Raw genomic sequence first — 26,755 nt, forward strand, 5'->3', positions numbered from 1 at the left:
AGATGCCTTCAGAACAGCAGTAAGTGTTGTTAAACAATTATTTTTTTCTGAGAGCTGCTGCTCAAAAGTTAATACATGAGAAGTGCAAACAAGTAGGCGACACCTGACTCCCAGCACCTGAGAAGCTCGCTTCCCATGTTAAACCACAAATAATAATTTTTACACTTAAGTTTTTGTACAGATAAAACAAACAGGATATCATGTTAGTGAGCTTTAAAGGTGCTGGTTGGTGCTTTCCAGCCTTTCTGCTAAGCTAAGCTAAGCTAAGCTAACCCTCTCCTGGCTGTAGTTTCACATTTAGCAGAGATGTGAGTGGTATCAATCTTCTCATCTAAGTTTAAACAAAAAAAACAAAAAAAATCGAATTAGTAAATTTCCCAAAATGTGCAACCATTCCTTTACTCTTTGCCTCCATCCTTTCATCAGGTCATCTGGCAGTTTCTGGCAGCACAGCACTTATCAGAAAGTAAATTCGTCACGTACACGTTCCTGTGGTTTTACTGGTTCAACCTCAGGCAGATGGAGGAGTGAAGAGCAGGAATGAGTAATGACTATAATAGTGGCATGCGAAGGTCAGTTAACCCCTGTTGGTGTTACTGTGTTTAACTTTTCGTCTGGGTTTCTACTTTAGGTTTTCGGTTGAAGTGCGCCTGCCTCCAACAAAAGTTCAACGAGGACTCACAGACGCAAGAGCTGCGAGTTTCCACAAATTAAAACTTGATGAAGGCCTTGATTACCAGAAAATGTGCTGTCAAGAATTTCTTATTATGGAATGTTTTAATATTTCTTTGTTCACCCAGGTAAGTAATAGTGTTCTCTATATAGATTCATTATGTTTTCCTGCAGTCATAAAACATTACAGAAAAGTTGAAACTTCACACAAATACACAGACATTTAACACAACAAGAGGGCATTCACTACATGTATTTCTTTTTTAAAAACCAGTAGGCAAAGTAGCCCATCCCGCCCAGCGAGCCCATGAGAAAAGAGGCCCCGAAGAAGGACGGCGGCTTCTTTTTTACCATCCGGAAGGCGTTGGGTAGGACCGCCGACAGGAGGGTCGTGTGGATGTCGCCCAAGACCTTGCGGAAAGCGTAGCGTTTTTGCACACGCACAAAAAAGGACTGCAGGTTGGGTCGGCTGCCGTCCTCCCAGTATTTCTTAGAAAGTCCCAAGAACTTGAGCCTGTGCAACAAGGCTCCGAGGCAGATATCAGCTAGTGTAAATTCAGGTCCACATAGCCACAACTCACACTTTTGACCTGCGAGAAAATAAAAAATAAAAAAATTCAATCAGCAGCGCTGTTGTTTTGGTGCCACTGTGACAGAAGATAATAATCATTTGGACATACCTTGATACTCTAGTTTTCTTTTCTCCAGTTCAGCCTCCACTTGGTCGAGAACCATGGCTAACTCTCCCAGAATTTTCTTCAGGTAGTTCACATTATCATGGTCCAAGATTTTCGCCTGGCCATCATCAGAAAAACAACTTTTATCCCAAGAAGAAAAACCAGAATGTGCAGCTGGAAATTCTTATCATCATGACGTAATTACGGTTTAAACGTGGACACTTTGCTCCAAGTACTTCAGAAAAGTGACAGTTAATTTGTGGCTGTCTCTGATTAAATTTTATGTACTAACCTCCCAGTACTTGCATGTACAGTGATTATGTATTTTTAAACTAGATGCAAATGGCTGAAAATGACAGATGTGTTGCAGCCAAGCAGAAACAAACAAGAGTGTACAGCTGTGCCAGCAGCTCTGCGAGGCTGTGTGAAACGCTAACACACACGCTCATCAGCGCACTAATATGATCACAGTGACAATGCTAACATGCTGACGTTTAGCAGCTAGTGTTTACCATGGGGCCCCTCAGCCCTGAATCATCACAGGCTTTAATCTCATGTCTTGTCTGAGGAATGGGACAGCACCATGTGAAGTCACATGACCTGGACACTGACATTTCTGTGAGCAGGAAAGTGTAAAGACTGCAGCTTAGTGAACGAGAGTGAGGAAGAAAAACTGTTCTGTTGGAAGCCTATTTAGTGCTGGTTAACAACACGTGTTTGTAATTAAAAGCAAATATCATCTTGTCTACTCTTTAAATGTTCCAGTTATTTTTCACACAGTTCCAACATCCATCATGACCGTTTTAATCACAATCTCATGCATTGTCTGTTTTTTGCAAGTATGCAGACTTGTGGAAAGTGTGCAGAAAGTCAGGGAGCCTTTAACACTTACAGAGTTAACAGTGCACGTATAAGTCTGTTGAGATGGGACTTTGGAACAGGACCATATACATTACATAATTAGCACAAAACAAAGTCCAGCTGAGGCTGACGGCAATGCCATTAATTCTGCAGGTAGTTGGTTAAAAACCACAATAATCAAGACTGTGTTGGTGCTAGAAGAGAAGTCACAGCATCACCAAAGTCAGTGGCTTCACCATCCGGAAACGAAATACTAATTTTTATGATAATCCATGTTGATGTGTTCCTGTCAAGACGAAAGTCGGGGACCAACAGGATGACTGAAAGCACCAGTGTGGCTAATAAAACATGCTGGTGTGGGACACAGTCATTCCTGTGTCAACGAGTCCAAGCCTCACATTTTTATAACACTGGTTAAACAGCTGCTTTTTCCTCTTTCTATTATTAGCAGAATGTAAAACGTCACAGCAACAGATGGAGACAATATTAGTGCACCTGCTATTGAATATGAACTGTATTCGGGTCAAAGGTTCAGTGGACACTTAGTCAAAATATTATATTCTTCTTTACATTTCTGTGCCTCTACATACAGTTCATGTTTTCAGGTGCAAATTAATTATATTTTAAGGGATTATTCAGGATTCAGGTATTTCACGTGTTCACCCCAGATTCAGACCTAGAAAGGCTAAATTATTGGATAAATAAACTAATTAAATTAGTGGACTATAATATATTTAGATGTTTTTACTTAAAACTGCTCACAATTTCAAAAATAATATTATAAACTCCCTTTAATTTGTGGCTTAATTTTTAAATGTACTCTTAATTCAGGGGTTCATTCCAAATTGGGGGATAAAGGAGGTAATTAAGTAGAATTAAACGAACTGTAACATAGAGTATTGGGGGGTTTTAAATTTGGGATTTTTTTTTTTATGGATTAACGGTTTTTAAGAGGAAAACCCTGTTAAATTAAAACTGATTTTCACCTTATTATAAAGTAAGGAGTTTTGACACATTAAAAGGCACTTAAAGTATAGAAAGAATCCATAAAAATACCTTTATAAATGCAATCCTTTCATTTATTAATATGTTTCGTTTATCCATTAAAAAGATCAAATCATAAAAAATGCGCTCGTGAACTCACCATGAGCTTCTTCTGCTTGGACAGATACGGTTCTGTCAGCTGAGGCTCCTCATGGTCCAACTTCATCAGCTCCGTCGCAGCGTTGGCCAGGTGTCCTAAAGACACAGAGAGAGAGACAGAGAGAGAGAGAGAGAGAGAGAGAGAGAGACAGAGAGAGAGACAGAGAGAGAGAGAGAGAGAGAGAGAGACAGAGAGAGAGACAGAGAGAGAGAGAGACAGAGACAGAGAGAGAGAAAGAGAGAGAGAGAGAGACAGAGAGCCCTCTTGAATTACGTCTGTTTTGTTAAGAGAAACCGAGTTTGACACTGATAGGTGTAGAAATCTAAATTATGGCGTACTCTGGTCTGCTTGTCTGTGATTAATGTGTGTTAATCCGCAGATGAAAATAGTCCCCAACAAATACACTGCTTACTCATGTTTGGGTGACATTTGCTAAAATCTACAGTTCCCAGCTGTTTTGGGAAATGATTCGACCTCTTTTGCAAATGAAAGAATTCGAGATTTGTTTTTCACGTTGGTTTTGGTCTTTTCATTGCATTTTGTTGATAATCTAAATAATCGGTTTAGCAGTGGAATATGTGACAGTATGTTTTTACATACTGTCATGCTGAAGTAGGAATAACACCACCCAGAAATATTTAAATATCTTAGTGTGAATTGTTCCTTTAATGTGCAACATCATCAGACAATTCAGTTTAAAATGTGAACCAGACTCAGACCAGACTTCTTTTAAAGGAGCTACTTGTAAGTCATTGTTACAGAGTCATTGTTGTGTTCACAAGACGAGAGATTAAAATACGTCCTGTGAGCAGAACTACGTCTTCAGGGCAGATTGGAGGCTACAGCGAGTCGCCATCGGAAAGTGACGAGACAAACAGCTCCTTTAACATCAGAGTGAGACATTATTTTACATAAAACAAACATCAGTGGATAATTAAACACCAACATCGTTGATGCATGTTTCCATTTAATACTACACCGGGGCCTGTTTTATAGAACAACACAGACCGAACAGGGTTTTACTACATAATTAAGTCTGCTGCAGAATTTCATCTAGTCCAGCCCGGTGCTTTGATTTCCATGCCGAGACCATTACCTGATGGAAAGTTCAGACTGGGGGGCCTGATATCTGCAGCTGAGATATATATATACCTGGCATCACTACACTGTGCCGCGTTAAGGGGTTTTGGTATTGAGCAGCGTCACATTACACAGTATACTAATCAAGCCGTGCAAATAAAAACGGGGATTTGTTTCCCTTTGATGTGGAAAATGCTGTAAGGGAGATGAATATCTTTGCATTCATAAAGCCGGTGCATTGTTTCTGTTTAGGGAGACTAGTTGGTCCTGAAGTTTAAGCAAATTCACCTTTAGTGCTCGTCAATGTTCGGAATAAAAAACAAAATATATTTATAGTATATATCAAAAATAAAAAGAGGCAAAAACAAAAATGGCATCTATCAATCTACACATTCTTTACATCAACATATTGATTGTTGTCTCTATAAGTGTGAAGAACAAAAACTTTAACATGCAAACTACAGCGCAGGATGTAACTAACACACCACATGCATCTGTAAACCTACATGCATTCATTCAGAACATGAAACGTGTGTGAACATGCAGAGTGAAATGCAGCAGAACACACTGTCACATTAAATCATTCTGTATCAATGCACAATAGGAGGTGTGTGTGTGTGGGTGTGTTCACTGAACACTGTGTGTTATACACACTTCAGTGGATTCAGTCGCCAGAATCCAGGGATGGGAAATGACTGTGCTTAAGTATTTCCATTTTCTGCTGCTTTATATCTTTATTCTAATAGATTTCAGAGGGAAATGTTGACAGTTTAACTCCACTACATTTGTCTGCCAGCTACAGTTACTAGTTACTTTTCAGATTAGGATTTTACATTTAAAAATGATTTCCAAACTTTTTGGCCTGAGACCCTCCACATAAAAATCGATGAGTTTTTCTCCTCTAAACTTCTCACATGGTTTCATTTAAACTACTGTTTAAATTACTGAATATTTCACAAAAAGATTATAGAAAGACTATAGGGAACAATCTAATTGTGTGGCAGACATGTATTTTTTCTTCCTTTCTTTTTCCCTTAAAGTGATAGTTCAGGTTATTTGATGTGAGGTTGTGCGAGGTCCTCTGATTCCTTTCCTTTGGAACTATATTTTTGAATCTGTTGAACTACCGTATTCCTACCCACAAGCGCACCTACACTTAGCTCTGTCTGACTCAAACAGCTGATCTGCGGACTAATACAGTGCACACCGTAGGTTTGCTTGTGTTGCTCAGCAGTTCATTAACTATTGCTCGAAAGCAAAGGGCTGTTTGACGGCAAGATGAAGCGATGAAAATATTCAAAATTAAGCATATGCTTCAACTGATTTTGGCTTTTTCTGTGGGCGTTTTTCTGATGACCCCGTCCACAGCAGTGCATCACTCAGCTCCCGGCTGCTTCTCTGAACTGGCAGCTGATCTGAAACTGCTGCAGGTAACACACTGACTATAGATACGTTTCTCTCACAACCCAACGTCAAGTAACCTGATCAATCACTTTAATAATCTGAAAACCCCTCAGGTTCGTCTTGGTTCCCTTTGAAGAGGTCCTGAGCCACTGAACTGAACTGCCTGTATATAAAATAGCTCCACCTTAAACCAGCTACACATTATGTATCAGTATTAAAAATAAAGTATTATAACATAATAACACACTTAAGTGCACCTACATCCTCTAAGATCATCTACAGATTTAACACCTCTCTGAAACAGCTTCAACACAAACTGAAGATTCCTGAAGGGCTGTTGTTAGACTGCATTAGTTTCAGCTGGGTGTGTGTATAACATCCGCTCTGTTTGTCATGTAATTAACACAGAGTTATAAACAACCGTGCCTGCACAGTTCGGTGAGCTGGCGTCACTTACTACGTATTTCTGCGGTGGCGTACTTTGGGATCATAGAGTCCAGGGTGAGCTCTGGATGGAGGATGCAGCCGTGTGTGTAAGCGTCCATGGGCAGACCGTCCAGTAGCTGACGGTACTGCTGTACACGATCGTGGAGAGGCGAGTCTGCATCGGGAATCAGCTGAGCCACCGTGTCTGCGGGCGAGACGGCGACATGGAAGCACCAGTACAGAGAGAGAGAGAGAGAGAGCGTTTAAATGCGGCTCAGAACGCTGTCATTGATCTGAGGACAAACACAGGCAGTGATACAGATTCAACAACATGTGTAGACAGAACCGTTTATAAAGCACAATTACATTTTTTCATTCACTCCCCATAACACCAGAAGTTTCTAAGCAACCATCCGCAACCAAGCTTGGTGCTACACAACCCCAAAATAACGCTGTTCTCCCTGTGTCAGGTGTCAGATAGACACACAGAATGGTAACCTGGTAACAGATGACACCCCTCGCACTCTGTATCACACCGGTGGTCACGTTTCACAAAGCCTGACGTGCAAACAAAACTGAAGAAATCTGAGATAAACCTTTTGGAGCCAAACAAGCTTCTTCGAATCCAATTTAAACACAAAACATGACTGGTTTAATATTAAAAAACTGTATAATCCCATGAGAAGAAACTAATTTGTCTTAAAAGGATGATCCAGATGAACAACAACATAGTATGAACCATTACATGAGGCCACGACTTGATAAAACACACAGGTGGATGAGGCTACACTGTGAGCTTGCTGCATGGCCTGCTCTGCTCTGCTCACCTGCTGCTGCTCAGGTTCAAGGTTTAGGTCAAGAGATGAGGAAAGGCACTGGTTTGCTTCCTTGCAGCGAGTTGCAGAGAAGATGAACACAACTCATACAGTATCTGCTAATTAAATGGGGAATTTCAGCATCTTAATATTACACTACCATAAAATTGTGGGACTCAGAGGAAAGAGATTTGGATAAAGGTGTCTGAGTCAATATTTTTGCAGCAGAGGCTGAGATATTGCACTTTATAGTCAAGTTATAGTCAAACTCCAAAAAAAGGCTGGAATCCCTGCAAAAGCCAAAATGTAAAAATGTCAATTTATGGAGTTTATGTACCCGGCTAGTCCCTGGAGTTTCTGCTGGTTCCTGACAGCTCCAATAAATAGGTAAACAACTTAACTTTGGTTTTTCTACAGATTAAACAAACTAGATAGAGAATGTTAATTATAGAGCTTTAGAGGTGCTGGTAAGAGGATATTGTTACCTTTGGACAGAGCCAAGAAAGCTGTCTTCAGTCTTTGTGCTAAGCTAAGCTAACCGTCAGCTGGCTCCAGCTACATATTTTATTTATGTTGATATGAGAGTGGTATTGATCTCTCATATAACTGCTCGTCCTTCAGTTTTTGCACATTTTATTCCCCAAAACGTTAAACTACTCCTTTAAAAAAGTGCCATTATTGAGTAAACCAGCTTTGCCACTTTCCTGGCCTAATTCTCATAGCTGGCTACGTGCCACATGACTGGAGGGGGGCAGGGGGGGTGTTCAACATAACGACCTGCTGCTGAGACTCAGTATTAAGAGTGAGGCAAGTTAGAGAGCTTTTATCTCTGTGCAGGGTCACAGCCAGCCAAGCGCAGGGACGGCATCACTGACAAAACAGAGATAGTCAGTTTTGCCGCTTGAGGATGTTCAGGCCAAAGACGGAGCCTGAGGAGGGTGGAGCTGCATCTGGCAGAGCTCCAGGAAGCTGAGTAATCAGTCCCAGGACCGACATGCCGACCTGGGCATGCCAAGCAGCGGTGCTGTAGGTGGTCCGCTGCAGCACTGTGGTGGAAATACTACATCAGCAAGTAAAGGCCAAACGCGTCAGAAGGACAACCTCCAACTGTCTCGGAGACGGGGGTGCACGTTCGTGACAGAATAACAGTTTACCTGAGACCCTGATTGTTTGATTGTCCTCAGGCAACAAACAGCTTCCGCACAGTGAAAGCCTCCTGCTGCATCTCAGCGACACTGTGAAGTGGTTTGAATTGGCACCACGCTGCACCGCACTGGTGTAAGAGTCTTTTCTGAGACATCTGCACTTTCCAGGCCAGCTGCAGCCCACGTTGCCAGCATTCATTAGGGATTTAGACGCAGAGAAAGAGCATGTCTGTGAGACTTATCCCTCCTGACTGACTTCTGGCTAAAAGCATGTCCAGCTTGAGTTCTGGTTTTGAAACATGTGGTGGAGTCGTGTCACCTTCAGCAGACACAGACACTGTGATTCAATGATTACAGTACGCTGTGGAAAATATTGACAGTTTTTTTATGCCGTTGCAGATTCACGGACAATTTCAAACTAATTTGTTCCAAAAACAAATTCATGCAATTGCCTGCATTCAGCACATGGGAAAAGAGAGAAAGACATCGAACACCAGGGACGGTTTCTGCCTCCCAGCTTTTCATTACTGAACGAGCACTGAACCACATCGTCTGCAAAGCTTTCAAGCTTCGCTGGTCTGAGAGAGAGTGACCACTAACTAAACTAAGACCAGGGAGATCTCCAGTTATTGGCCAGATTCCCTGAGGCCTTATCGCACTGGTTTGAGGCCCCCAGGACAATTACATAACAGTATAATGTCTCAGCTGACAATAGTATAGGACACGCCACCCACAGATATTATAACACACAGGATTCGGTGTAATCATCTTAACGTTTGCTTTGTCTTGGAGTTGCAAAGGCAGGCGTGTTACTGCCTCACAGTGCACATTTCACATCTTGGCACATCTTGTGCATATTCTTCCATCATATTCGAATAGCTGCCGGTGTTGTTATTTACTTATTTACTTATTGGATTCAGCGTTTGCGTAATAACTGCTTGTTCATTCATTAAGTTCTTTATCTCATGTCTGTTTCTGTGTCTGCTACAAATTTCCCCCCTGAGATCATTGCAGTTTTTTCTAATCTAATCAGAGGAGTTCATCTCAGTGACATTGGTGCAAAGACGTTGTTGCAACGACTTACAGCATTTCACAATACAGCACACACTGACACACACTGTGCAAGGATCACAGATGGCTTTGAATGGCTTCCTGTCCCATTTTCACACACTGCCTGATATTTTCTGTTGCTCTAACTTAGCAACGAGGCAAACCAGGCAACCGCAGCAGGGCCCAGAGGGGCCCAGTCCAGAGAGCCCTTGGTTCAGTGTGTGTGAGTTGGTTTGCAGTAAATTAATTTACTTTCTGTCTATTTTATTATCCACTAAAACACAACACAGCTAAAATATGAAGGACTGTAAGATAAGACCTGCATTGTTACCACAAAGAGCGGCCCTGAATCAAAAGTCTCCAGATGACTCATTTTAAAAAAGGGACTTGCATACAGACTAGATGCCCCCTAAACGCCTCACATGCAGTAGACGCTAGCTACAGCAACATCATCAGGGGCAGCAGCAGCAGTGCACTATGGGAGGTTTCAGGGGTTTATAGTTATTATTGCACAATGTGCCACTGTGAGGGTCCATCTGGGGCCTTTTTTCCCCTGGGGGGGGGGCTGGCCCAAACATTTCTCTGGTTTACCTTTGCCTCTGATTCTAATGCAACTCTGTGTGGTTGGTTATCTTGCAAATTAGTTCATATTTTCAAATAGTATCACTCACTGTTGGGCAAACGTTGGCTGGAGGCAGAGCTACAAACAAAACTCTAAACTCTGACATAGTAACATCAGGGGCCTGCTATTAGTTTTCTAGCTAATTAACTAATGTAGTTCATTAGCTCCGTTATAAATAGACAAACACTTTTAATCCATTCTTACACTTTCCTGACTGTGTTTAGCTTTAGAAAGACTTTTTAAAAAGCCAGCACCCTTCAACTCTTTAAATGCCAAGTACTTCTCTTATTACAGCTCCACGCACAACGCTTCAACATGTAGGGAAACCCAAAGCTTGCTGTCCTAAATTAAGGTTTCTAAGATGTTCGATGGAGGACTGAGTTCACCCGTTAATCTAAAATCAAAGTCTAAAGTGAAGAGAAAAAATACAGCATGTACCATACCTCCCACAAAGTTTTTCTCCAGGTAATCTATAATCTGGTTGTAGTCACTGATGATGGTGTCACCGTGGAGGAAGACGGGCACCTCCTCGCCCAGGTTCAGCCTCATGAACCAGGGCTCCTTGTGCTCCTGCAGCGGCAAGCTCACATCCCTCTCCTCGCAGACGAGACCCTTCTCATTAATGACTAGACGTACCTGCAATAACAAGCACAGGTTTCACTGCTTGATTTCTGAGGAGGTGGATGACACTGCCTGTCAAAGCTACCGACCGATCCTCTCTTTAGCTGCAGGTTGTTAAAGCAGCACAACCAGAGCTTCTGGCTAATGAGCAAGAAAGATGAGATGTTTAAAGGTAATAATTTTGAAAAAAACTAACAAACAAATCTTTCAAATATCATCTTCTGCTGTTGAAAGGAGTTATTTCAGTTTTACCAAAGCAAAGCAGACCGGATAAGAGCTTCATCTCTTAGTTTATGACATTAAAAAATGATCATATTTGTGTTGTATAGAGCAAATAGGCTTCGCTGAATTGTTTGTGTGGTCTGGCAGACTAATGATATATTTTACAGCGAACTGAAGTTTGAGTAAAAACCATCCAGGACAGTCAGGATCCATTGCTTGCGGGATGAAGGATAAGCCAAGGTCCATGGAGAGCTATTAGTGGGAATAAGATTAATGAAAGGAGATGACACTTGGGGCATAAAGCACCACATTCGGCCGCTTAGGAAGAAGAGCAATATGGGAGTTTTTTCTGAACATGACCAGACATAGTGTAATGAAATAAAGCTGAATGATTTAGTAACACATGCACAGTAGTTACAGCAGGACCGCTGGTTCGGACAGCAGGAACAAATCTATGAATGCAGCTGCGACGTCAAAGAAGAAAAAAAGCTTTTTATGTCTCCATCAGCGCAGCACTGTTACACACTAAATCAAGGATTTCTATATAAAACTCAGGTCCCAGTCTTACAGCGCTGAGGTGTCCCTCAGTGACGCCCACAATAACGCAGTGACTGTTGCAACACTGAGTTTGTTATATAATAATATTAGTCACTCCTTAGTGATGATGCCAAGTAGTTCAGCTGCCAGGGAGGCACCAACATACTCCTTTTACTTAATAATATACAGTAACATCTGCTGCCAGGGAGGCATGTTACTGCTGTTTGTTAACAGTGGTGGTGAGTAATTAGCACATTCACTCAAATGCTGTACTTAAGTATAATTCTGATGCATTTCCATTTCACGCTGCTGTACACTTCTACTCTACTGCATCTCAGAGGGAGATACTGCACTTTATACTTAACTATATTTATTTGAGAGCTGTAGTTCAGATTTTACATACAAAAGATATAATTAATAAATAAAAAATATTGTGTTTTATAGATTAAACTTCACAACATACATATAAAAAGTTAAATTTGCTCCATCTCAACCTGCTATGTCACAAAATACTGCTTATTAATACCCCAATATCAAAGGTCCCATATTGTCTAAAGGTAGATGTCCATGTGTTTGTGATTACAAAGCAGGTCTAGGTTCTATATTAATACTGTGAAAGTATCAAAGCCTCAGTCCACAGAGAAATGCACACAGCCTGTATTCAGAAACTGAGCCTTAAAACCAGCCGTCAGGACTTCTGGAACTTTGTGATGTCACAACAAAGCAGTCACCGCTCTCAGCCATGCCCCAAGTCCAACTTATCTGGACCCACCATCCAACCTTGCAGGATTTGATTTCTTTGGGGTGTTTATATATTTTTATTAGATCACTTGGAACAGTCAGCCAATCAGAAGAGAGGCTCAGATTCTCTCTTCTGATTGGCTCACCATCTGTTGTTACTAGAGCTCCAGCGAGAAGCCTGAGAGAGGAGATGTAAAACTACACTGAGATGGTTTTTGGTACCTGAAACCCAAATATATCTTGTTATGGATATCAACTTCAACATCAACTTCAAATAAAAGTCTAAAATATGGGACCTTTAACTTAACTATAATAATACTAACAGCAAGAATCAATGGTTTCCAACCTCTTTGGCTCATGAGCTCTTACAGTAGAGCAGTGCTTATTAGTTGTTAGCATTTCCACCAAGGAGATATTTCTCCTCTGACTTAGTCAAGGCCCAAAAAGAACCGTCAAATATTTCACAAAAAATAAATAAATAAATAAAAGGGGAAAAGTCTAAAAAAATAATATCAAATTGTGTAGCAGACATTTGTTTTTTCTTCTTTTCTGTCCCGACCCCTCAGATTAATCTTATGACCCTTTGGAGGGACCAGACCCCCATGTTGGGAACCATTAGAACCAGTGTAACTGCATATGCAATACAGTAGTTCCACCTTGACAATCTACAACAATAAAATGCTGCTTATACACTAATGCTTCAGGACTAATAATAATGTAATATATGATTTTCTGTTACTTTTAATACTTTAAGCACATTTACTGCTAATACTTCTGCACTCTTACTTCAGCAGGACGATGAATTATTAGTACTTTTTCTTCAGTAAAATACTTGAGTACTTCTTCTACCACTGGCTGTTATTGTGGCAGAAAACAACACAATAATCGACAGGCCTCACACATGCTGGCATCATGTAAGACTGCAGTGTTACAGTCTCAGAGAAGCTGTACTGAAGGTGTTAATCTCCAACCTGCAGACCGTGAGGTTGCCAGCATTGTATTGATCTGTGAAGCTGGCCTCTAAATGTGCCGTTACTCCGGGGTATCGTGCTCCATCTGTCTCTGTCCTTATCATATCTGTTGTGTTCACAGTGCATCACTCAGGTGAGCTAGATGAATGTACTCTACAGCCAGTTTGTCACGAAGCATTAGACACATAGAGAAAAGGGGGGAGCTGAACGGTATAGCTTCCCTCTTTCCTCAGGAACTTGCTGAGGCAAACAAAGACTTGTAAATAATCCCCCGAACACCTGATGACGATAGAGTCTTCACTGAGATAACGGCTCTTGATCTGTTGGAGAGGAAACTTCTGTATCATTATCACTTACTCAGTGCAGCCAATGCATTTACGTTAGGATTCATTTTTGTCTTTTTAGAGAAAGAAAAAGAGGTTTGCAAGTCACGAAAAGACTGACTAAATATAACACACATCTTTTAAGGTGCTGCAGAGAGATTTTGACCAATCACATTGTGAGCATTTGTGTTATATTAAGTCACAAAATACGTAGCAGAGTTCTGGTGCAGTGGACGAACTAGTGCTTGGCCTCCTAATCTTGTAAAAGCCGTCCCCCAAAATACCATTTAAAGCACACATCAGCTTACATAACAACAAATGTCATTCACCATCGTACAAATATGTATAACCAAGACCGCTGTGCGAATTTAGTGCAGTAATTTCTTGCTGAGGTCCATGTGTGTTGACTGTTCATTGACAGCACATTCACACATGACGGTGGAGGCTCTTCAGCTACTACAGCTCCAGGATCAAGGTGGCAATAATGACGGAGAGCCTGGTGTTTACCCTCTGCTGAGTGACAAGCGGCACAATCAGCAGCTCAGACTTCAGTGGCCGAGATCCAACAGTCGAGCCTCATAAGTGCCGTACCGACCTGAGGCTGAGCAGCAACTCAAGGTTGTTGGTCCACAGTGGGGAGGAATATAATGTAACACCATCCTTCAGTTCATAGCACAGTGTTGCAGCTGTTTACATGCTGAACACATGCTGGGCAATACACAGTCACTTTTCATGACAAGAAAATTTACCAATCCTAGTCTGAAGTGCAGGCAGAGAGAAACTCAGTAGGACTTAAGTTAAAGATTATTTCAATTCTCCATTTATTCTCCAGTTATCTGTTGATTGACTGACTCAGTGTTTGGTCTTTAAAATGTCATCAACGTGCTGATTAACCTTCCAAAGCCGAGGAGATATTCACTTCATTATCGCACAGGACAAAAACTCAAACTGCCAGTTATTTTCCTGTAGATTGATTAATCAATTAATCAACTAGATGTTCAGACTCTAAAACTCACCTAAATAAAAAGGTAAATCACGAGAGTTTAACCAGTGTTTATACATGAAGCACACATGGCAGGCAAGGAGCAAAAGATGATGCGACAATTGTCATTTGACAACAGTGAATGTGCTTTTTTTAAAGAGGTGCTCTGTCATTTTAGTACTGAACTCCTATAAATTTGAAAAACTAACAAGAGACAGATTTTTTATAAGAAACAGAAACTGCAGCAGAGATATATAGACTTCTACTGCCGATGGGTCAGGTTGATTGCCCAGAGAGTTTTATGCCGATACAAGCTGTGGAAGTGTTCACATCTATGGGACTGTTACCTCCGGAACCAGGGGTGCCCGAATACTCCACAGGATCTGACTGTGGACCTCAGATCTGGAGATCCAAGGTCTGTGAGCCAACGGGAAGAGAGTAGGATCTTCAGGCATGAGGTGTGCCACTGTTAGCCGTATAAAATCATGTGAACCACACTGTGATATAATATATCATCTGGAATAAAACTGAAAACGTAAACCTGTCACCTGCTGTTAGTGACAGTGTTTGCTAATATTAAAATGCTAATGTTAGTCAAACATCTTTGTAAAAGCCTGAAGACAAAGTTAAATCTGCCCAGTACCACATGAACCTTTCTGTTTTTGTGGCTTTCTTGGATTCTTATTTTACACAAAAGTTAAATTATTGGTAAAAACAGTAGCCTATTTGTTGTTATACTCTTGTGGAAGAAAAGGCCCTGATGCCCGGGGACTCTACTGTTTTTCTATTGGCTCACAGATTTGGGGTCCCCTAACGTGGGGTCCACACTTGGGCCCTTCTTAAAATATCAGAATCAGAATCAGAATCAGAATCAGAATCAGTTTTATTGCCAAGTATGTTTTCACATACAAGGAATTTTTTCTGGTGATTGGTGCAATTAATCAGCTACAGTCTCCTCCCAATTCATATTTATGCTCTAATTAGACGTCCCCTGTCTGCAAAAGGTCTGTCAATCTCCACACCCCCAGCTTGTAATGGCTACTATCTGTTAAATATTTCAAGGCTAAGTTCACATTACATACTGGAGAGGCCAAAATCAGAAGCTTTTGGCCTCCAAGTGACTCACATCTGATTTTTGTCACAATGAACGTGAACAAACCAAATTAGATTGTCACATCAGATCTTGAATATATAGCTTTAATCTTATTCGCATCAGAATTCATGTGCACATTGTCAGCATTCAGTCTCGGCACTTCACAGACCGGCAATAAACATGAAGAGTGCAGCTATGGTTTTTGCCTTCTGTTGCCTTCTCTTGAATGTTGCGCACAATGATGTTATAGTTGTTACTGATGTAAGCATGCAGCTCACATTTCAGTTAAATCTGCGCGTGCATAGGATCTCTACTGTGCCCCCACCAGAGCCGGGTACATGCTACCTACAAACGTAAAGGTGAACCTTCAACACAAAAAATCTGAATTGAGCTCTGCAATGTAAACGCAGCCAAAGTCTCCGAGCTCAAGCTGCCACAACCCCGATGACACCACAGGGGATGTTTCCTCGGACTTGACAAACAGATCTTTATGTGTGAAAGCAGTGAAGTGTCCCTTTAATACAATACATACTGTATTGTGAAGTGAAGCCCTGTTGATCATACATAAGCACAGAAAGCCTTCTTGTTGAAGCTTTATACAGGAATTCTAATAACATATGTTTTCAGTTTTAAACGACCAAAAGACAGCATTTTTATTATCTTCCTCCCATGTTAACAGGCTATAAACAGAGAGGCACGGGTTACTGTCTGCCAAGGAAATTAAAGGTAGACTAGATGGAAATGACAACATATGGTAGGATTCCGCTGCAGAGGGGGGAAAGATGGCCTTGGGTTTGTTTTGCACATCATTTTAATCAATTATTTAAGATGTCATGTGTCAGAGCACGTAGGTTGTAACCACATTCAGCAAGCAGTGAGGAGATAAAATAGCTTCAGCATGTCAATAAAAAGGAGAAAGCTGATGGGATATGAGGGGTGATTGATCACCAATCTTGCTTTATATCGAGGAAATGAGCCCCCATGCTGCAGCGCTTCTCTAAACGTCTCAGCTGGGAGATCTGCCCAGCTGCAGGATCGTATTCATATTCCGGAGGTATGTGCAGGAACAAACATGCACAACAGAAACCCGTGCTGTGATCATAATTAAAAAAACTAAACAAACACACGGAGCTCCACGCTGGAGCATCGTGTCATGCAAAGAGACGTGGAGCCACCTCCATTTTCAAGCTCGGCTGTTTTTTTTTGTTTTTTACCTTCTGGGAGGTGAAAGACTGCGTCCAGTGGTACAAAACCAGCCTGTCTTTATTGAAGGGTTTGGGCTCTGCCGTCGGTTCTTCGCACTCCTCCCCGTCTGTGATTTTCCCGTCCTCGTCCATGGCTGAGATGGGCCACCAGCTACAGTTGGTGGGGGTAACATGGTTGGAAGACGCCATGACAGAGCGTTTTGTGCGTGTGGAGGAGAGGAGCGAGGAAGGAGAGAAGAGAGGAGAGAGAGAGAGAGAGGGAGAGAGAGAGAGAGAGAGAGAGAGGAGAGAGAGAGAGAGAGGGAGAGAGAGAGAGAGAGAGAGAGAGAGAGAGAGAGAGAGAGAGAGGATTTCAGCAGCTCCAGCTCAGCATCCGTCAGTGATCGGACAGCTCCGGTGCTGAAATCGGCTTCACCTCGGAATCAAAACAGAGATGATTTAAAAAAAAAAAAAACAGCAGCACGAAGCCGAATCCACATGCAAACAGCTGAACTTACTCGTTACCCGAGCATGCCGCCTGCATTTACAATTAAAATCAATGTGAACCCGTGTTACATCACACGGTGAGCCACGCACAAACATGCGCGGTGGAAACGCGCGGACGGAGCGTGAACAGCGGAAGGTCAACCGGCTCCCGTAAGGACACGGAGGCTGGAGACCACAGGATGCTGCCAGGGTCATGACATCCCTCAACAAAATACATGCATAAAGCTTGTGTGTATAATTTCAGTGGGGAAAAGTACTTTTACTCAAGTTTTGAGGTATTGTAGGCTACTTTACTTAAGTATTTTCACTTATTGCTGCTTTTTCTACTTCATTTCAGCTGGCAATGTACTGTACTTTTCTCCAATACCATTATCTAGCCGCTGTTGTTACTGGTTGTTTATTTTTATATTAGATATTTTTTTAAAAACATGTGATGACCTATTAATATAAAGTGTAATACATTAAATGTATAATGTATATTAAACCAGTGGTTTCCAACCTTCCATTTCATTGAAATAATTGAGGTTCAAAGGGGTCAAAATCTCCAATACTTCACATAAAGGCAACAATTGAAGAAAAGTCAAAAGAACAAATTTATGCAAAGTTGTGTATCAGAACCTTGATTTGTCCTGTGATACAGTGGAGTTGGGCACCCACTGCATTAACCACCATATTGTACATGATGTACTTTAGATGGGTGACAAATTAATAGAAAAACAGAAAATGTTTTAAATTGGACGTCAAATCAGGTAGGAATCCACCAACTGCACCTGACTGCCCAACAGCTTCTCAGGACTCCACGCAGGGATGAACACCAGAGAGAAATTTGAGAATTCGTTGCACTGGATGCAAAGCGAACTAAGAGGCGACAGTGTACCTACACATTACACAGAGGAAGGTAAGTCCATAAAGTGATGAAGCGATCATTAAAGATTGTAGTAAGGATAACACAGACAAACTGAAAATACAGTTTCTTAAGAAATTGCGGGGGGATGGGTGCTGGTTTGTACACATGAAGGCAGATTGTGTTGCTCGCTGGAAAAAAAAAGAAAAAAGTGTATTGTACATTTGTACACAATAGAACCAATTGCAAAATGCTGGGCCCTCCTAACTTGTTAGCATGCTAGCAGTAGTATCAGCTTTAGCATGCTAGCATTAGCATTAACATTAGCGGAGGGGAGGCGTCTAGCTCGACCCCCGGGGGGGGTCAGAACCAATTGCAAAATGCTGGGCCTGCTAGCATGCTATTAGCATTAGCATAGCATAGCATTAGCATTAGCATTAGCAGCTCATTCGGCCTCGCGTGAGGACGGACAGCCCGACCCCCAGGCGGCCCTGCGCCCAGCCATGCTCCAGGACTCACTTCACATGTCCTTTTAGTATTAGTCATCATATAATGTGGTTTTAGATATTTCACAGGTTCTTCTCGCCTCGGTCTGAGCTTTAAAATCAAAAGATCTACTGGATTTTCTATGTTCGTGTTTACGAGGTTTCATCAGCTCTGGTATGAAGCTCTCAGGTGTTTAAACCTTATAAAAGAGAAATAATCAAACATTGTTTTGTTCAGCCACTGTAGGTTTTCCTCTCAGCTCTGGTTGTTAGTGCTGACAGGTTTTATTATTATAATATATATTAATATATCTTATTGTTTAACTGCGCGATAATTCCAAAGTTTGTAGTTGTAAATCAACATTTGTAAACTCGTAAAATAGCTGCAGGAGAAATTCAAGTTTGAGCATGGGGGAAAAAATTGTGCTTAAAAAAAACTCGCGCGAGGCTGGACAGCCCGACCCCCAGGCGGCCCTGCGCCCAGCCATCGGGCTCGTTCAGCCTTCCCCCGACTTACTCCCCCGACTTACTCCCCCGACTTACTCCCCCGACTTACTCCCCCGACTTACTCCCCCGACTTACTCCCCCGACTTACTCCCCCGACTTACTCCCCCGACTTACTCCCCCGACTTACTCCCCCGACTTACTCCCCCGACTTACTCCCCCGACTTACTCCCCCGACTTACTCCCCCGACTTACTCCCCCGACTTACTCCCCCGACTTACTCCCCCGACTTACTCCCCCGACTTACTCCCCCGACTTACTCCCCCGACTTACTCCCCCGACTTACTCCCCCGACTTACTCCCCCGACTTACTCCCCCGACTTACTCCCCCGACTTACTCCCCCGACTTACTCCCCCGACTTACTCCCCCGACTTACTCCCCCGACTTACTCCCCCGACTTACTCCCCCGACTTACTCCCCCGACTTACTCCCCCGACTTACTCCCCCGACTTACTCCCCCGACTTACTCCCCCGACTTACTCCCCCGACTTACTCCCCCGACTTACTCCCCCGACTTACTCCCCCGACTTACTCCCCCGACTTACTCCCCCGACTTACTCCCCCGACTTACTCCCCCGACTTACTCCCCCGACTTACTCCCCCGACTTACTCCCCCGACTTACTCCCCCGACTTACTCCCCCGACTTACTCCCCCGACTTACTCCCCCGACTTACTCCCCCGACTTACTCCCCCGACTTACTCCCCCGACTTACTCCCCCGACTTACTCCCCCGACTTACTCCCCCGACTTACTCCCCCGACTTACTCCCCCGACTTACTCCCCCGACACCTATATAGGCTCAAATTAGGGTCCAAATGATTTTGAGCTCATAAAGTTATGTTTACAAATAATTCCAAAGTTTGTAGTTGTAAATCAACATTTGTAAACTCGTAAAATAGCTGCAGGAGAAATTCAAGTTTGAGCATGGGGGAAAAAATTGTGCTTAAAAAAACACAATGAATCAAAACTGAACAAATGATAAGTGGTGTTCTTAAACAAAGACAATGTAAAAGAAATGCTTTTGTGGGTGTTTGTGCACAGACACACAGTAAAACTCAGCATGTAACATTCCCAGGGTGTGACACTGACAAGTACAAAAAACCCTTTGAACTTCAGTGTCACATACTGTGGGGAAACATACTGTGTTTTGCTCTGTATCAGTACACAGACGCTGACAAAACCATTTCTCTTTTAGTGTCTTTGCTTAACCTCAACACTAATCATTTGCTCATAGTTTGGATTCACAAGTCTCAACACAATTTTTTCACATGCAGAAACTTCAATTTCTCATGCAGATTTTTACAAGTTCACAAATCTTGATTTACAACTACAAACACTGGATTTATTTGTGAACATCACTTTACAAGTTCAAAATCATTTGGACACTAATTTGAGCCCATATAAGTATGGGGTGGAGTTATGCGCATGACTTACCATTTCTTGCTGGTTGTGGGGGGTTGAAAGTTGTGGAACTGGCCTGAGTTGGATTCTGACCTCCCTGTGAAAACACATCATGGTAATTGCATTAAATAAAGAGACTTTCCATTGCAAGGCAAACAAGGACATTTTAAGCAGCTCTTCTCAATAATTCCAAAGTTTGTAGTTGTAACCCAACCATAGAACATGTGTAAACCTCTAAAACAAATCTGCATGAGAAATTCAGTTTCTGCATGTGGAGAGAACAAAAAAAAAAAAAATGTGTCTGACATTTGTATTTGTTAAAAAAGACTGTGAAACAAAACTGAACAAAGGATCTGTAGTTACACACAGTCACACAGTCTGTTTTTTGTAAAGATGAATCTCTTTGGAACAAGCACAATTTTTCCCCACATGCAGAAACTGAACTTCTCCTGCAGATTTATTGTACAGGTCTACAAAGGTTGATTTACAACTACAAACTTCACTTTACAAGCTCAAAATCTTTTTGACCTAATTTGAGTCTATATAAATACAGAATATTTGGACAGTGACACAAGTTTTGTTATTTTAGCTGTTTACAAAAACATATTCAGGATACAATTATATAATCAATATGGGCTTAAAGTGCAGACTCTCAGCTGTAATTTGAGAGTATTCACATCCAAATTGGAGCAAGGGTTTAGGAATTACAGCTCTTTAATACGTAGCCGCCACTTTTTCAAGGGACCAAAAGTAATTGGACAATTGACTCAGAAGGCTGCAAAAAAGAAATAACACGGCTGCATGCGCTCTTCCCTCATTAACCTGTCCTCAATTAAGCAGTTAAAAAGGTCTGGAGTTGATTCCAGGTGTGGCGTTTGCATTTGGAAGCTGTTGTTGTGAACACACAACATGCGGTCAAAGGAACTCTCAATGGAGGTGAAACAGACCATCCTGAGGCTGAAAAAGAGAAATCCATCAGAGAGATAGCAGAAATGTTAGGAGTGGCCAAATCAACCATTTGGTACATTCTGAGAAAAAAAAAAGAGTGCACTGGTGAGTTTAGGAACTCAAAAAGGCCTGGACGACCACGGAAGACAACAGTGGTGGATGATCGCAGAATCCTTTCCATGGTGAAGAAAAACGCCTTCACAACATCCACTCAAGTGAAGGACACTCTCCAGGAAGTAGGTGTATCAGTATCTAAGTCTACCATAAAGAGAAGACTTCATGAGATTAAATACAAAGGATTCACCACAAGGTGCAAACCATTAATTAGCCTCAAAAATAGAAAGGCCAGAATTGACTTTGCCAAAAAAACACCTGAAGAAGCCAGGCCAGTTCTGGAACAGCATTCTTTGGACAGATGAGACTAAGATCAACCTGTACCAGAATGATGGGAAGAAGAAAGTTTGGAGAAGAATTGGAACAGCTCATGATCCAAAGCACACCACATCTCCTGTAAAACACGGTGGAGGCAGTGTGATGGCATGGGCATGCATGGCTTCCAATGGCACTGGGTCACTTGTGTTTATTGATGATGGGACAGAAGACAGAAGCAGCCGGATGAATTCTGAAGTGTATAGGGATATACTTTCTGCTCAGATTCAGCCAAATGCAGCAAAGTTGATTGGACGGCGCTTCACAGTACAGATGGACAATGATCCAAAACATACTGCAAAAGCAACCCAGGAGTTTTTTAAAGCAAAGAAGTGGAATATTCTGCAATGGCCGAGTCAATCACCAGATCTCAACCCAATCGAGCATGCATTTCACTTGCTCAAGACAGAACTTAAGGCAGAAAGACCCACAAACAAGCAACAACTGAAGACAGCTGCAGTAAAGGTTTGGCAAAGCATCACAAAGGAGGAAACCCAGCGTTTGGTGATGTCCCTGGGTTCCAGACTTCAGGCAGTCATTGCATGCAAAGGATTCTCAACAAAATATTGAAAAGTAACATTTTACTGAGGGTTATGTTTATTTGTCCAATTACTTTTGAGTCCCTGAAATGAGGAGCGTTTGTATAAAAATAGCTACAATTCCTACATGTTTAATCATATATTTTTGTTCAATCCCTTGAATTAAACCTTAAAGTCTGCACTTCAATTCCAATGTGGTGGCCTGCAGAGCCCAAATCATTAAGATTGTGTCACTGTCCAAATATTTCTGGGCCTAACTGTATGGATGGAGTCATGTGCATGACTTACCAATTCTTGCTGGTTGTGGAGGACTGTAAGTTGTGGTGCCGGCTTGAGTTGGATTCTGCCGTCCCTATGAAAACACACAATGGTTTTTTTTAGACAAATAGTCTCCATTGCAGGGCAAAAGAGGACATTTTAATCGGCTCTTCTTTTGAGTAAGAAATGTTTTAGACTTAACAGAAAAGAATTATCATCACTTTAAACCTCATCTATCATATACTGTAAGTACAAAAGTATGAAAATGAACTAAAAAATTTACAAGTTCAATCACAACCAGCACAGCTGACATTTAACAGTAGCTACAACTAGCAACAGTTAGAGTTTTTGTGAAGATCTTTGCACAGACACAAAACAGAAAACTAGAAAACTCAGCCCTCAAAGTTCCCGCACTGTGCGGGACACTGAAGTTAGGAGGTTTTTGAGCCCGTTTTTACAACTCGATCTGTTTGGACAACGACAGTCCAATCAAAAAGCAGGGTCCAAACAAAGAGAAGGTGGTTCTGTTGCCTTCGTCTCCACCATAGATCCTGAAGGGTGTAGTAGACTCTCAAGATGGACGACACTACACCTTTCAGGATTTTGCGGTGGAGATGGAGGCAACAGACCCACCTGCCCTCTGACTGGATGCTGCTGTGTGATTGGACTGTCACTGCCTATTCAGACTCAGGTGTAAACACAGGGTCAAAAACTCTACTTCTAACTCCAGTGTTGCACTGTGCGGGAACTCTGACTGCCAGGTTCCAGTTTTCTGTTTTGTGGTTATACACAGATGTTCACTAAAACTTTAACTGTTACCTGTGGCTACGATTAAATGTCACCTTTGCTGGTCGTGCTCAAACTAGTAAATTTATATGAGTCGATTTTCATACTTTTGTATTTACAGTGTTTGGTAAATGAGGTTTAAAATGATGATTGATGACTTTCATGTTCACACAATGTCAACAGAAGACAGCAACAGCACTGTGGGCAATAAACAGACACCAGCGATGTCAAGACGGCGAAAAGATACGAATTATAACTTCCGGTCATGACTTTCACAATAAAATCAGAGCGGAAGCAGGATGATAGTTTTAAGAGGGATTGAATTCTACCCAAAGAAGATTGTTATATGATCTTTTTACCAGCCCTACTCAGTTTTACACACAGATATTGAGCCTAACTTGACTGATATTAGAACATTTGAAGCAGAGAAAATATATTTGACTGATTTTACAGTAGTTCCTATAGAACATAAAACACAGTGTAATATATAAACGCTTGTATTTGCCTGTTTTACTTTTCCCCAGCGGATGTACCGTTAATAAAGCATCGAAACATGAAGCTTTTCTCGAACCAAACCGAGCTGCTGACAAACTTAACTCAAAACCTGCTCACAGTTGGATTTACCTCCAGTGAGGGAAGTTGATTTCTCCATGCAAACATGACTGAGCAGCCTGGGGAGTTTCCTGCTCTGCAGACGGAGGTGCGGGTTGTTTGGTGCTGAAGAGGAGGCGATCCGAGGGTCTTCCTCACTGCTGCCATCATGCTTTCTGTCGTCTGTATTTAAAGTCCTGGTGGCGGGATTCCTGCCCAGTCCCCGTATGTGGACCCACCATAAATGCAGGTGTCTGTGTTGTGCTCTGGTTCCCCCCTCCACGACCCGCTTCCTGTTCACCTGACTTCCGGCGGTGTTGCAGGTAGGCGCCGTGTCCGCGGTCGTTTCTTCCCCAGCTTCATTTTCTTAAGATGCTGCTCTTTACATTACTCTGGCAAAGACCTGCCCGAACCTGGGCCTAGAGGTTCGGCTGAAGTGTGGTCCAACAACCCACAACCAAGCCTGGAGCGGGCCCTTCACCAGCTCTGGTGGGGGTCCAGAATGGCTTTTGTTCATTTCCCCATCCCAACCCTCAGAATACAATCAGGTTACTTGGAGAAACAACTTTTTATTTTATCAAACAGCACATTTACACAAGTAGCCGACTCACATTCAGATGGAGACAAACAGAGAAAACCAGCATCAGCTGCAAGTGAAACAATGAACTCCATAAACTGCAGCTGGGAGTGAAGGTAAAAGACCAAAGGCTGAGCAGGAACTACAAGTTAGTAATAAATTACAATCATAAATCCAGAGGCCATTCATTAAAATGCAGTTTTGATGAAGTAAAAGGCTTTAATGTCACATATGTTCCCAAAGACAGTTAAATCTGTATTTAGAAACATGCACCACTCTGTCCTAAAGCCAGAGATCAAAACCTCAAATCAGAGTCCGCAGACAACAAGCGGCACTGACTACGTATCAGTGGATGTATATTGCATAAAAATAAACGTCCTCAGTGACAAATAAAATGGTGCAATGCAGGAGCTGCATCACTCTTTTTCATTGAACCCTCTACATTAAGAGCGATTGAGTGTAAATGATGAACTAATACAGCAGAAAAATATCCTCTGCACTTGCTTGCAAAAATGTCATATTTTAAAAAAAAGTCAAAGGCTTGGTCTCATCAGTCAGGCTGTTTAAGTTATACAGCCGAAATTACTTTTAGCCACTGGGGGAAATGAGTTACCTCACTAATCTACAGTAGCTGTGTTGAGAACAGCCTAACAAGTCTCATCCAGAGTTTAAATTGTATATAAAGCTTAAGATTTTTCAACTTTCATTTTGGTTTGGAAATTACACAAATATTTTACAGCCTCACAGCATCAGAGCCCCATTCATTGTTGTCGAACATGACACATTTTAAGGTTCTTCCCTCTGGTCTCTAACTGTAGAGGAGAGCGCTGCATGTTCACAAATACTGACCAGACTGTTCTGGGGCACATGGGAAATCTTAAAAAGGGTTCAGTTCTCCTTTAAATGCACAATTTAGATTATTATATCGTGTTTCATCCTCAAAAATAACAGACTACAATTATAAATGTTGACGTCGTTGCAGAAGCCTGAAGGGGACCTTAATCAGATGGTCACGTAAACTTGAAAATGAAAATGTAATTTATCACATGGGGTCAAGGATGACAGTGGACTCGACTTTATGAATATGAGCAAAGCAGAAGAAGCAACCAGCAGGTTCCATTTGAAAGTATTTAATCTTTTGCAGTCAGTCAGTCCGGTGTGAGTAGTTACAGGTGAGTGGTTATATTTCTACAAATGAAAAGCAGCGTACATGCAGGTCAGATTATCTTGAATCAAGTAATCAATGAACATTTCTACCTCAAAACTCAAGTACATCAATACATTGTGATTTTAAATATATAATCACGTGAGAACAAACCAAGGAGATTAGATGTACGACTTTAACAAAGTAAACATGACCACAATATAATACAATGAAATAAATTACTCACTCAACACACTCAGGAACAGAGGTGAAATGATGGAGGGAAGCAGCTCAACTGAAGGACAAACAGAGAACGAGCTCAGGTCACAGAACAAAGACAACTCAAGGCACCTGTGTGAGCTGCCCAGTCAGCACACCTGTTCCCCCTGCAGCCCTCAGACCAGCAGTCATGTGACTCCACTTCCCACAGGACGTGTTGTCTATGTGAAAATTAAAAATAAAATGCAATAATCCAATCTGCATTTGCATTGTCCTACGGTCATATTCAAGTGAAAACTGAAAAGCTGTTGACAATTAATTCACCTGCTCTTCAGTGAACAATATTCAAATACAACATGAAAACCTGCATATTTCTGTGAACTGACCTGAAATCAGTGGAACAATCATCTCACAACCCCTCATTCATGTTGTGACCTTTAGAGGGCCCTGACCCATAAGTTGGGAACCACTGGACTAAAGCACGAGACAAAGATAGCAGTTAAACTCTATTAATATATTAGTATCAACAGTCTAATAATATATATAATAATATATCACTCACAAGAGAAGGCCACCATTAATACTTTTATTTATAATAATAATAATAATAACTTTATTTATAAGGCACCTTTAAAACCAAAGTTTTCAAAGTCATCTGAAAACAAAGCAAAAGCAACAACTTGTATTGAGTATTTTTATGTATTTGTACTTTTATTCCAGTAGAAAAAAAAAATTGTGCTTCGTACATCACTGCTCTGTGGTTTTCCAATAAGTTTAGCACAGGAGGGAACTGACACAACTAGGGAGCAGTTACCAACATTTTCCAGCAGAGGGAGTGAAAAGAGTGGAATATAGTGAAATACTGGTGTCTCCCATCATGAAAAGCCATGCTCTCAACTGTAGGTACATTTAATTGGTTGCAATTTAGAAGAAAAAAAAACGGATTATTAG

The 26,755-nt window shown here is 41.7% G+C and overlaps 1 protein-coding gene across 3 annotated transcripts; it reads right to left on the reverse strand.

The window, feature by feature from the left end:
- Positions 1-724: 724 nt before the first annotated feature.
- gdap1l1 (ganglioside induced differentiation associated protein 1-like 1) lies at positions 725-26,008 on the reverse strand. 3 transcript variants are annotated; one of them, XM_071477407.1, is made up of 10 exons: positions 25,833-26,007; positions 23,898-25,629; positions 22,518-22,581; positions 20,347-20,410; positions 16,601-16,742; positions 10,340-10,532; positions 6,296-6,469; positions 3,355-3,449; positions 1,353-1,467; positions 725-1,262 (listed from the first exon to the last, which is right to left on the reverse strand). In XM_071477407.1, the coding sequence occupies exons 2-10, from the start codon at positions 24,033-24,035 to the stop codon at positions 919-921; spliced, it is 1,329 nt and encodes a 442-aa protein (XP_071333508.1). In that variant the 5' UTR covers positions 24,036-25,629; positions 25,833-26,007; the 3' UTR covers positions 725-918. The 3 variants fall into 3 exon arrangements, with proteins under 3 accessions (XP_071333508.1, XP_071333511.1, XP_071333510.1); XM_071477410.1 differs by lacking the exon at positions 16,601-16,742 and having other exon boundaries at positions 23,898-26,008; XM_071477409.1 differs by lacking the exons at positions 23,898-25,629; positions 25,833-26,007 and having other exon boundaries at positions 16,601-17,006; positions 22,518-22,583.
- Between the last annotated feature and the right edge of the window lie 747 nt (positions 26,009-26,755).

Source organism: Trachinotus anak, unplaced genomic scaffold (genome assembly GCF_046630095.1).
Source record: "Trachinotus anak isolate AG129_WGS33_773 ecotype Australia unplaced genomic scaffold, CSIRO_AGI_Tana_v1 ptg000004l, whole genome shotgun sequence".
Taxonomy (NCBI): Eukaryota; Metazoa; Chordata; class Actinopteri; order Carangiformes; family Carangidae; genus Trachinotus; species Trachinotus anak.